This window comes from Berghia stephanieae, chromosome 8 (genome assembly GCF_034508935.2).
Source record: "Berghia stephanieae isolate SIO BIC M18660-M18661 chromosome 8, UCSD_Bste_1.3, whole genome shotgun sequence".
NCBI classification, from domain to species: Eukaryota; Metazoa; Mollusca; class Gastropoda; order Nudibranchia; family Aeolidiidae; genus Berghia; species Berghia stephanieae.
In genome coordinates, this window is record NC_088367.1 from 42,795,298 (window position 1) to 42,807,834 (window position 12,537).

At 34.6% G+C, this 12,537-nt stretch overlaps 1 protein-coding gene across 1 annotated transcript in view; it reads right to left on the minus strand.

Moving 5' to 3' along the window:
• LOC144978718 (glycogen [starch] synthase-like) overlaps positions 1-12,537 on the minus strand; it is a 26,999-nt gene continuing 14,462 nt past the window's right edge. Inside the window, exons 8-15 of the mRNA XM_078925140.1 lie at positions 12,192-12,358; positions 10,227-10,305; positions 7,722-7,835; positions 7,109-7,235; positions 5,806-5,963; positions 3,999-4,100; positions 2,720-2,791; positions 1-1,969 (exon numbers count right to left, since the gene is read on the minus strand). Coding sequence (XP_078781266.1) covers positions 1,763-1,969; positions 2,720-2,791; positions 3,999-4,100; positions 5,806-5,963; positions 7,109-7,235; positions 7,722-7,835; positions 10,227-10,305; positions 12,192-12,358 — 1,026 coding nt within the window. The 3' untranslated portion in view covers positions 1-1,762. The remainder of the gene's footprint in view (positions 1,970-2,719; positions 2,792-3,998; positions 4,101-5,805; positions 5,964-7,108; positions 7,236-7,721; positions 7,836-10,226; positions 10,306-12,191; positions 12,359-12,537) is intronic.

The window sequence follows — 12,537 nt, forward strand, 5'->3', positions numbered from 1 at the left end:
TTTTTTTGGAAACTTTGCTATAAAGCCACCTCACTTAACTAAAAAAAAAGGTAGTCTGAAATATTGGATATTTCAACGATCTCCCACCAAACAAATTAAAATGAAAAAAAAAAAAAAAACAGAAAAAAACTCACAATGCGGAATATTGTAATCTGGTACAGAGGGGGAATCAACTAGAAAGCATAAGAAAAATGTTGCAATTTGACTTAAATATGTAGGTTCTTAAAGCTCAGATGAAAGGAAACCAGAGATGAAATGGGGAAAAACCAAAAATCCCCTTTTAAAAAATATTTTAAAAATTATAGCCTTCAATGGAATGGCACCTTTCATTACACAAGGACCTCTGAAATCTTGTTTTCTGTTCTAGTGACTTTGTATTCAAGGTAAATTCTACTGCCTTTCTTGATATAATCACTACCAATTTGCCCAATCATCTACTACTTAACTCCATGATAATTGGGAATTCCCTATTTGGCAATATGTGAATATATACGACACACACACACACACACACACACACACACACACACATTCTAATACTTGTTCCTAAGTAAACTAAATGAAGAAGGTTCATTCCATAACTTTGGAAAATACTGCAATATTTGTCAACAAAAGACTAGATGTATATATCAAAAATAAAAAATAACTACGTCCACTTTAAGAACACAAAACTAACTATCATTAAAACAACAATCCTACATTTCTCAAAAAACATAAGCCAGCTAACTCGGTATTATAACACCCTACTAAAATGTCACTCCTCACATCAATCTAGTATTATGTCGGGGTGAAACAGTCCTTGAAAAGTGACTCAACTGTCAAAATGATCGGAAATAACTTCTTTTTTTTTTTTGGTTTTTCGCTCTTTTAAAAAAAATTTTTTTTTTTAAACAAAAAAAAAACCTTCATTCTCTCTCCTTAAGTAAAAAAAACAACTTTAAAAATTCAACTCAAATCACATGTTATTATTAAATATCCACTTAACATGCTCAAAGGGGTCCCAAGCCAGCAGCAACACTTAATTAATTAACATGTAGGACGAGACACGCTGCCTGTTAGACGATGATAGTACATTACATATTCGACGGAGATAACACCATTATTCACAAATCATTTTACATCTGAGTTGGGTGAGAGAATGCTGAGTAAAGAGCCTTTTCCAACGAGTCAACAACGCAACCACTCAGAGTGGGACTCGAACCCGGGACCTTCTGATCATAAACCGAGTGTCATACCACAAGATCACAAAGCCAAAAACCTGCTGGTTTTACTATAGCAAAATAGCAAATAAAATATGAGGGCTCCCTTTTACTGTTATCTTTTCCAAAGCAGCATTGGGAACTTGATCGGAATTCCTAATCAAGAGTCTTATAGAAGGAACGAAATTGACGTCACTCAGCTCTTTGTTATTGTTTTTAGACAGCCATGTCGGCGATTAGTTCTCACTAAATTATATTATTATAGCCTATAAACGTTCAAGGTTACACATAGTTTTGTTTGCAGTTACATTATATCCGGTTTGCAGATGTTGTGAGTATTTTACCTATATACACAGCATCAATATGTTTCGTAATAAAAATCGATTTTTCAGCACCCAATTTAACCCGACATAATTACCGTTTTGAGGTGATGGATCACAAAAAGAAAACAAAAAAAGACAAAAAAATAAATAAAGATATAAAACAAAAACCAATCATTCCCACTACAAAATGTTAACCCTTTAGACGATCTCAAATCTCTATTTCTCTCTCTCTCTGTCTTTCTAAGCTTTCTTGGGGTCAGCAGGGTCAGGCGTGTCCGATTTCTCTGCCTTGAACTGGATGAATGCCTCCCCTTCCTCCTCTTCGTCGTAGAGGTGAGTGTCGTCCGCATCATCCTCTCCATCACTAGCCTGGGGGGTCGAGGCCCGAGTTGATGATGGGGAAACTGCTGCAGACGATGGGCGCAGGATCCTGAAGTCCTTGTTGTTCTGGATGTCAATAATAATAATAATAATAATCATAATAAAATATTCATGATTATTCTAAATATAGAGTAGTTTTCAATATTACTATTACTACCATTATAATTATTATAATAATAATAATAATAATAATAATAATAATAATAATAATAATAATAATAATAATAATAATAATATAATAATTATTATTATTATTATTATTATTATTATTATTATTATTATTATTATTATTATTATTATTATTATCACTATTATTTTCATTATCATTTATTATTATTATTATTATTATTATTATTATTATTATTATTATTATTATTATTATTATTATTATTATTATCACTATTATTTTCATTATTATTTTTTATTATTATTATTATTTTTATTATTATTATTATTATTATTATTATTATTATTATTATTATTATTATTATTATTATTATTATTATTAATATTATCATCATCATCATCATCATTATTATTATTGTATTATATTTTTACATTATTAACCATTATCACTGCTTGTATAAAAAAAAAACTATTCAAGGATGAAATTATAACAGAATGCATTGCATCTCCAACTTAGCTCATCACCAGCTGAATAACACACATAAATCCTAAATCGTACCAAATTAATGATAATAATCTTTGCTCTACCCCCAACCAATTATATCAGCAAAATATGCCCTGCTATAAGACATGGCATTAGAAGGGGGACTTGAAGGTAGGTTTTAAATAATCAGGTTGAATGTTACTTACAGCAGAGGGGTCAATGTCAGCTCTCTCTCCAAATACCTTGGACAGCGCCATGTTTCTGGCTTTGCGATAATACTGGAAATAGAAGACAGTGAAGAAAAACATGGTAAAAAATGTTACTCATGACTGATATAAAACTCCTTTGTTTTGTTTGTTTTTAAGGGTTTTACTGTGCTTGCAACACAGTAAGGTCATATCAGCGCCAGTAAAATGGAAGAAAATGGGATAGTAGAAAGTTCTAGAATTACAATTAAAGCACAAAGAAAAGGTGAGACAATGGGGAATTGGTTCAAATAGGGAACAGATGTAGATTCCAAGAGCATACCATCAAAGTATTTAGTTTGAGATCACCTAAAAGTTTCATCCAGACACAAGCACATGTCCCAACTAAGAGGAATACAGTCAAATGTTTACAAATCATATAATATAATATGTAAACTAAACATAATACAATGCATAACAGAGAGATGATTTACAATGAAAAAGATATCATCTCCAAAAACTATAACTATACATTCAACTGTTTCCCTCCCAGCCAAGGAACTCCGGCCAGGGTCAGGACAAAACTAAGTAATCTCATTCCAAAACAACGACAGGAAACAATTGGAAAATGGGTATGGGGGGATAGAAGACACACCATGTACCTCCCTGCCCACTATGGGAGGTCAGGATTAAAACTCCTTTAATTCTGTGAAAAAGGCCTGTACTGTGCTGGAAAAGGTTCCTATTATACAAAATAACATTTCATAATGTGAACAAAATACAGTGTAGTCCTTCAGAGCCATTCGGCCCATGGAGCCAGAGTTTATCCCGGTTTCTATAGCATGCAATGGACAATGGCAATTGCTTGCTATCTTTTGGATAGGATGCCATTCTATCGCAAAGTACTTTCCGCCTGGGATGACAAACTCTCAAAAAGGTAGCAAGTAAATAAACGTTACAGAAACTGGAATAAATCCAGCTCTAAAGGCTTCATAGGATAATCAGGCTACCATTTCCCCCCATACTGTGGACGATCAGTGACTTATTTTCATCAATAAAGAGGACAGATTTGTCGAGCTGATTAAGTAAGGTAATTTATCTATCACTGATGCTGGTAAAGACCAACAACACCAAAACACAAACTTAGGTGTAACCTTTGCTTATCGTCTGCTTTTTTTTAAAATTGAAGACTGCACATCTAATATGAAAAACAGTTTTATTAACAAAATTTGCATACGATCTAACAATGAAATAAACAGCTAGAAAAAAAAACAACACCTCAACAAAAAACCATTCTCACCACTCCGAGATTCCTCCAATCCAACATTTCACTCAACCTCTCGGTCCTGTTCCTCTGAATAATTCGTTGGCGACGAGAAAGACAGGCAAAGTCGAACATGTACTGTGGGAAATAAGAGGTTGATTCATCGAATCAATGTAAATGGCAAAACATTTTACCAGAGAAAAAAAAACAAAATAACAGTAACAATAAATTCATGAAAAGAAGGCATTTGATTTGGGGGGGGGGGGGGGGGTGCAACGTGACACAGATGTAAGGTCTTCTCTTCATACCCGCCTCGTTGTGTGTCCTTGCACAAGTCACCTCGCCCTAGCTCACTTTGCAGCGCTGCACTGCGGCTGAACGTCTGGGTTATTCCAGTCTTCCCTTGGAATAGACCCTAAAGACAAATTTCTCCTTGGGGATGAATAGAGAGAATTTTATTTTTTTTATTTATATTTATTAAAAATACTTATTCACTATGCATAGTTTGAAAGTGCCATTTCAGTTTCATCAGATTCAATGCTCTTCCCAGTGCTTCATTTATAACTCAAGCAGGACTGACTATTGGGATTAATCTCTGCTTTGAATACAAACTGTTTTCATTATTCTTCCATGGCAAATACAGACATTCTATGATAGAAAAAGAGACTAGTACCATTCAAAACATTGTTTTAAAAATTACATAAACTAAATTGATATCGTTGTGTTGAGTGAGTGTGTTAGCTACCAAGTTCAGTCCCTTTAATAGTGACCAAATAATAATTCCAAAGACCCACACATGCAGGACTGGTTTCTTGGTGTTGTGGCTTGTTTTTGAAATTTTTGTGATTTGTGAGTTCTGTTCACTCGAAGAAGTCAGTCAGACTTTATAACTATTGTTTACATAGAGTTGTCCTCTTAATAGCATTCACGGCATTGGACACAACAAAGGGACAAAATCACTGACAACCCATTCCCATAATAATGTTAATAGATGCACATCACTTTTTTAGCAGCATCTCAACTAGACTAACAAGGTATATCAAATTAAATGAATTAACAAATATATTTTCTATTTTTGTTATTAGGCCACTTATAATATTATTCACTTGCACTTGCACAAAAAATGCACTTATCATGTAAAACAAAATACTTTTCAGCAACAGATTTATACATATAAAAAGTAAACAAATATGAATATAACACTAAAAAAAAAAAAAAAAGAACAAAATAACAAACACGGAATGTTTCATGCTCAAAAACCTTCTTCTGCAAACAAAAAACAAAAGCCAATAGAAACATTATTTATTGTTGTTGGCTGAAGAAGGGTTTTGAGCCCAAAACGTTATGTGTTTGGTATTTTGTTCTTTTTTGAAGATGTTATATTCATTTTTGTTTACTTAATTTTTACAATCTGCAGCGTCTAGCAGTTTAGTACAGAATTCATTTATACATATAGACCAATCTAACCATATTAACTCACTCAACCCCAAACACCGAATATATCCGTAGTTTACCCGGGTTACTTTTACCCCATGCCTATTTATTACATTTTTCTGAGAAAAATTATAGGCGTAGTATCAGAGCTAATGTTTTTAATTTTTACATGTTGATGGTAGTTGAATAAAACAATCAAACGATCATGTACATGCTCATTTTTAATACATTTTTTCCAATTTTGAAAAGTAACTAAAATCTCTAGGATTGAGTGAGTTAATGTTCACACAAATCTTATTTTCTCATAAAAATTTTTTTTTTTTAATGATAAAAACCCAATGCAAAAACAGTCAACTGTCTCAGAAATACTTGAATTCAGTGTTTAAATGGGTGGCTTGTATTATCTTACCTGAGCCAGTTCCCTGACAGAATCTTCCGGACTCTTGAATCGCCGGTCCACGATGTAGATACCGTAAGCCTTGGGGTCCACCACATGGTCGTTCATGAAGCACCCGAACCCTGACAAGTTAGTGGTGATGCTGGGGATTCCCATCACTGTACACTCGGCTGGGAAAGACACGAGTCAAAACTGTTTAGTTTTCTCTAAGTGATACTACTAGGCTGATAGAAGATATCGCTGTTCACATGTCCAACGTTTTTTGTTGTTGTTTACTTTCCAAGATTTTTCAACAGAGAAGAGCTACAATTATCTCTGTTGTCTATCTGGAATGTAGTAATGTATTTATGACTTTATTGGGGTTTTTTTTTTTTTTGTTGGCTGAAGAAGGGTTTTGAGGCCGAAACATTCCGTGTTTGGTATTTTGTTCTTTTTTGAAGCTGTTACATTCATTTTTGTTTATTACTTTTTAGTTTTCTCTATGCATATTGTATAAAAACAACCCCTGATTATTGAATAAAGACACTTTTTCTTTTTGGCAGACTTACAATAAAAAAAAAGTAGTCCTTCAGAGCCATTAGGACCATGGATCCGGAGTTCATCCCGGTTTCTATAGCGTGAAACGGACAATAGCAATTGCTTGCTACCCTTTGGATAAGATGCTGGTCTATCGCAAAGTAATTTCCACCAAATCTAACAGACCCAGCTATTGGGTCGATTGAGTGAGTGTCCGGTGTGTGACTAGAGTGTGTAGTTGGTCAGAGAGAATGAAAATAACGGAATGTTATTTCATCGAAGGCTGGAGGAAGCAAAATGTTTTACTTAGATTAAAGTTGTTCTTTATTGTTCAAAGATCGAGTTTATTATAATTATTCCTAATCTACAACAATTACAAAGCACATATTAATAACTTAATAATAACTGTTGAGGGGAACGATTCAAATCAACTGAATTGCAATTTTCACAAATCATTATCAACATAGAAAAAAATAATTACCATTTCAATTCAATGTGAATTTGATCAATTGTTTTATAGTGCATTGTTAATTTCATGAAAATGTTGCTGCTTGAATTTTAATTTGTATTTCCTTACAAAGGGGCATTCTAGTTCCTGTCCCATCATTTTTTTTGTTACTTCACCTTAACTACGCCATTCACACATTTCTCATTCATCCTTAGTGTTTCATCGTGATAAAGGGGAAAACCAAAACGTCCACAGTATGTCTTCGTTAAATCAATTGCAGCTTCTATTTCAATGCTTATCGTTATTGTTAATTTCATGCGGGTTAGGTATTTTCAAAATTTTAAAGCATACCAGGTGTGTATCCCCAGGGTTCGTAGTAACTTGGGAAAACACCAAGATGGCAGCCTCGTACAAAGTCTTCGTAGTCCAGGGCAAACAACGGGTTGGTGGAGTTTAGAAACTCAGGGTGGAAAACAATCTGGATTTTTAAAAAAAATTATTAGATATATCAACAGAAATCATGAGGAGTGTGGCACTTATGATGATAATGATAAAAATGATGATGATGATGATGATGGTGGTGATGATGATAATGGTGGTGAGATGATGATGATGATGATGATGATGGTGGTGGTGATGAGATGATGATGATGATAATGATGGTAGTAACAGTGATGAAGATGGTGAGATTGTGATGATAATAATGTTGATTATGATGAGGATGGTAGTAACAGTGATGAGTGTGATGATGACAATGATGATTATGATGATGATGGTGGTGGTGTGGTGATGACGATAATGAATGATGACAGCAGCAATAAGGAAAGTGATATTATTATTATTAATATCCTTTATTAATGCTTAAGTTTTTTAGTAAAAAAAAAACCAACAAAACTATGTTGGTGTTATGAGATCAGGTACACCATCATCATCACCATCTTCATATCCAATCCCAATCCCATACCTTCACTCTGTCGTGTCGGTTGTTGAAAAGGTTACACTTCCTAATGCTGTTCAAAATCTGATCTTTGGAGTCTTCTATAACATTGTGGGTGCAGATGGGTGGAAGACTGTGACGCTGTTGAAGAGACAAAGAGATTTGTAGAGAGTATGAGTGACCTACCACAGGCTTGCCTACTATTACAAAATAAAATTAGTAGATATACGAGTGCAGTGAGAGAATGTGAGTAAAGAGCCTTTTCAAAGGAATTAACGATGCGCCGAGCGAGGCTCGAACCCAGGACATTCTGATCTGAAAGCAAGTGTCATACCACTAGACCACATAAAAAGTAGTCGTTCAGAGCCATCAGTCCCATGGGACTGGAGTTTATCCCCGTTTCTATAGCATGAAACGGACAATAGCAATTGCTTGCTACCTTTTGGATAAGACGCTAGTCTATCGCAAAGTACTTTCCAATTTCAAAAGTTCATGAGCGTCTCTATGTCATTAAAAGTTATTGAAAATGAAAATCGATGCTGGACTACATACTTTTAAGGATTGTGAAGTGTTATTTAATCCTTGTGAGGATATTGATTATTAAAGTTAATTTTATACTGACTACAAATTTTATCTCATAAAAATTAAATTAAGAAATTAAGGAGCAGGCACCATTATAAGATAAAGATTTGAACAATTGTGTATGAAAGGTGCCAGACAAAGACAGAAAGAAAGATATAAGAAGAAAAAAACCATCCTAAAAAGTCAGTCTACCTCGACTGGGGATCAAACCTCAGACCTTCTGATTACCGGTCAGATGTGGTAGCACATCTGACCGGTTATCAGGTGGTAGCACATCTGACCGTAATCAGAAGGTCTGAGGTTCGATCCCCAGTCGAGGTAGACTGATTTTTTGGGATGTTTTTTTTTCTTCTATTTTTCTTTCTTTCTTTGTCTAGCACCTTTCATACACACTTGTTCAGATCTTTATCGCTTAAAAATTACAAAGTTTTAAATTTTCAAATAGACTGGTCTGATACCATCTCAAAACAATATATCTTACATAGGGGATGATTTTGATGCTAAAAATTGTATTTATAGTAAGAATATACGAGAAGAGGCTCAAGTTTCTTTGCTTTATTGAGAATGAATATAATTTCTTAAAGCGAAAACAACTAAAATTCCACATTTTTGGCCACATAAACTCAAAAGTTCGTTTTGAATATAAGGTTAAAATGAGAGTCAAATAATCTTCAAAAATAAAAATATGTTCAATAAAATGTGACGGTTAGACAATTGGATGCAAATGAATAAACAATGGAAAGCATCTGAATTAAAATGTAACTGACTAAACATGAACACAAAACTGAAGTTATTTTTTAAATTCAGCCCTCATTTCTAACACAAATGAAGAAGCATACGAACTTGGCCAAACGTGATTTTATTAAAATACATTTTATAATTTAATTTTTTTTAAATCTTTAAATGTCCAGAGTACAGTCAGGTGCCTTTTTCTTTTTTTTTGCCATCTAATTAGTTATTGTGGTAATGGTTAATGAATATAAAAAAGAAAGAACCTTCATGTTATAATCTATAAATATGGAAGCACCAGTGATTTGGAAAGGAGGGGATTAAGGGTAAGCAGATCGAAGACAGAGTATTTGTGCATCGGACAACAGAGAGCAAGACCACCAATAAAGATAGTAGAAGAGAATATGCCAGAGACAAACCAATTCAAATACTGCGGAACAACTGTACAAGGAGATGGGAGCAATGAGATGGAGGTTAAGAAGAGGAGACAGGCAGGGTGGAATAACTGGAGGAAGGTTACTGGAGTTATGTGTGACAAACGAATATCCGTAAAGCTGAAGGGGAAAATATAGACAACAGTTGTAAGACCAGCAATGTTATATGGACTAAAGACAGCAGCTATAACAAAGAAACAAGATAAAGAAGTTTGTTGAGGTGGCAGAAATTAGGATGTTGAGACGGTCACTTGGCTGGAAAAGAAAAGATAAAGTGAGAAATGAACGAATTCGAAGGTTGACTGAAGAATGTATCACTAAAGATGAGAGAAGATAGATTGAAATGGTTCGGACATGTAAAGAGATGAGAGAGGGAGTAAGTGGGAAGGAAAGTATTGGACTTACAATAGTGGGAAAGAGGAAAAAGGGATGCCCAAGGACTAGATGGTTGGATAGGGTAAAGGATGATATGAAAGAACTGGGCCTGGAGGAAGATGATGCGCTGAACTGAGATGCATGGAGATGTGGCATTCTTTATCGTAACCCTGCAAAATGCTGGATAAGCTGAAAGAAGAAGAAGAAGCACCAGTGATTTCAATATTTAAAAAAAAAAAAAGCTTGTTTAAATTCATTCCCTTTTTCCTAATCTGAATTGAAAGTAGCAAAATGTTACCTTAAGTCACTGTCAGAAAAAGGTATCTACCAAGTAGAAGTTTTCAATGACTGCAATAGTAATTCAGATGCTTATCATCAATAATAAAATTCTAAAAATAAAAAAAAAAGATACCTGTGCTGCATAAATACAACGCTTGAGTTTGACAGTGTCTTCTTGTGTTAATATATCATCTCCTGATGGTAGACTTCCCCTGAAAATGGAGAGAAAAAAACGAGTTTGACATCATGTAATCCATTAGGAGCTTAGAACACTATGCATACAGTAATAGTTGGCAAACATTCTCAAGAGCATCACAGGGCCTCCAAAAAAAAACACTTTTTTGTGCGGCTATATGGTCTAGTGGTACGACACTCGCTTTCGGATCGGAAGGTCCTGGGTTTCAGCCTCACTCTGCGCATAGTTGAGTCCTTGGAAAAAGCTATTTATTCACATTCTCTCACCATACTCAGGTGTAAAATGAGTACCTGGCCGTTAACAGCATTGTCGAAAAAATTGTAATATCAACGAACAGGCGTCGTGTCCTGTCCTAACTGTCCTAAATGTTAAGTGTTACTGTTGGCCAGGGACCCCTTGTTAAGCGCTTTGAGCATGTTTAGTGGATTTTGCATTATATAAAAGCTCATTAAAATTTAAACAATTTTCCCAGTCCCTCAAAGCTATACGATCCATGGAGCTTATCATGGTTTGTTTTTTGTCATTTTTTTCTGATGCGTTAAACAAACAGTGACAATGGCTTACTATACTTGAGTAAGGTGCGAAACTATCATACATGTTAAGTGTTGCTGTTGGTCAGGGACCCCTTGTAAACCGCTTTGAGCACGTTTAGCAGGATATTGCGCTATATAGATAGTATGCACTTGGCTAAGAAGCTAATAACATTGCCATCGGGAAGCATAACGGACCAACACACAAAACTGTGTGTATCCATGAACGTTTATGGTCGGGTTAAAACAGTTCAGTGAGCATTACTCTTAAACGCGGATGGCAAAAAACAATAACAAAGACCTGAGTGGCGTTATCTTCGAACAATCTTAAAAGCTCAAGCTCAAGTATCCTGAAGGGCGACTACTGTCTGTTTCATGCTCCAAAAATCCAGATGATACTTTGTTGAGATTAAAGAAAATTTAGCAGGATCTATTTCAGTGTACTAAGTAATTCAGTTTTTTTCTGGCATATATGCCGAAACCCATGCTGATGAAAGATGTGGTACAGGGGAAAATGGAGGGCAAACGAAGAAAGGGAAGACCTAGGCGTACCTATATAAAAAAACATCCTAGAATGGACAGAGATGAATGGAAGGGAACTATAATATGATACCGTCAACAGATGAAGAGAATGGGCAGACTTTTGTCATCACAAAGTGAGGGCAGCCAACATCAATGAGGACGACGCTGGATAGTGAGTGAAGTAATTCATGCTAGATCTAACAAATCCAGCTGTCCAATTATCACTAGGTGAGCAAAGAGGTCAGAAAAAAAAACCTTGACAGCAATGAGGACTGAAATCGCGTAAGGCAAGTTCTCTACAAACTGAGTCATCTTAGATCCCCTGAAGACAATTCCAATTTTTTTCAATGTTATTTTTTTTTTTTGGAACTGATAACGCCCGTTTGATTTCAGCAACATTGCAACTCGCTTGACTAATAACCGAAGCACAATATCCTTTCTTTATTCTTTGCATATTGTTATCAAACAAGCCTTAGCCCAATAAATAGGCATTACAGAAATAATGGAATAATAAATGGAATGTTACACTTGGTTTAAAGCTATCTTTAGGGAACGTTATACTTGTCAAGAGCATACAAAGATGAATTATTACCAACTGATGGGCAAATAATAAATAAATAAATGAATAAATAAAGATATATTTTTAAATGAAAGTTTTTAGATTCCCTTCTTGACATTCTGATGTCTTAACTATTTCAAAACATGACAATGTCAGAAGTTTAAGAATCTAAAAAAATAAAACCCAAAAACCCATTGCATTGCTAGAAAAAGAAATCCACTAAAACTGGGAATTTTTATGATTAAAATATGTATCTTAAAATACAATAACGTCGGAACTATATTGTCTTACCTTAGACATATATCATAAAGTCGTCGCCCTATCTGGTTTTGGACCTGACTAACGGTGTCCTTCAGCTGTTTAGCAATGGCCTGACCTCGAAGTGACTCCACATTGAAATTGTTTGTCCTCGTTGGGAATATCAAAAATGCCACGATGGTCATGTCACTATTACAAGACTGGGGATGCATCACATACGCAAGTTTTTAAAATGGAATTTTACTTAATGTGACATGAATTTATATAAAAAATACCACTTCACATAAAAAGGTGACTAAGCTGAACACTTTATGCAAAAATAAATGTTTAAAAGGTCCCTTTTATTGGATTCATATCCATTATGGGCTGGTGGAGTATC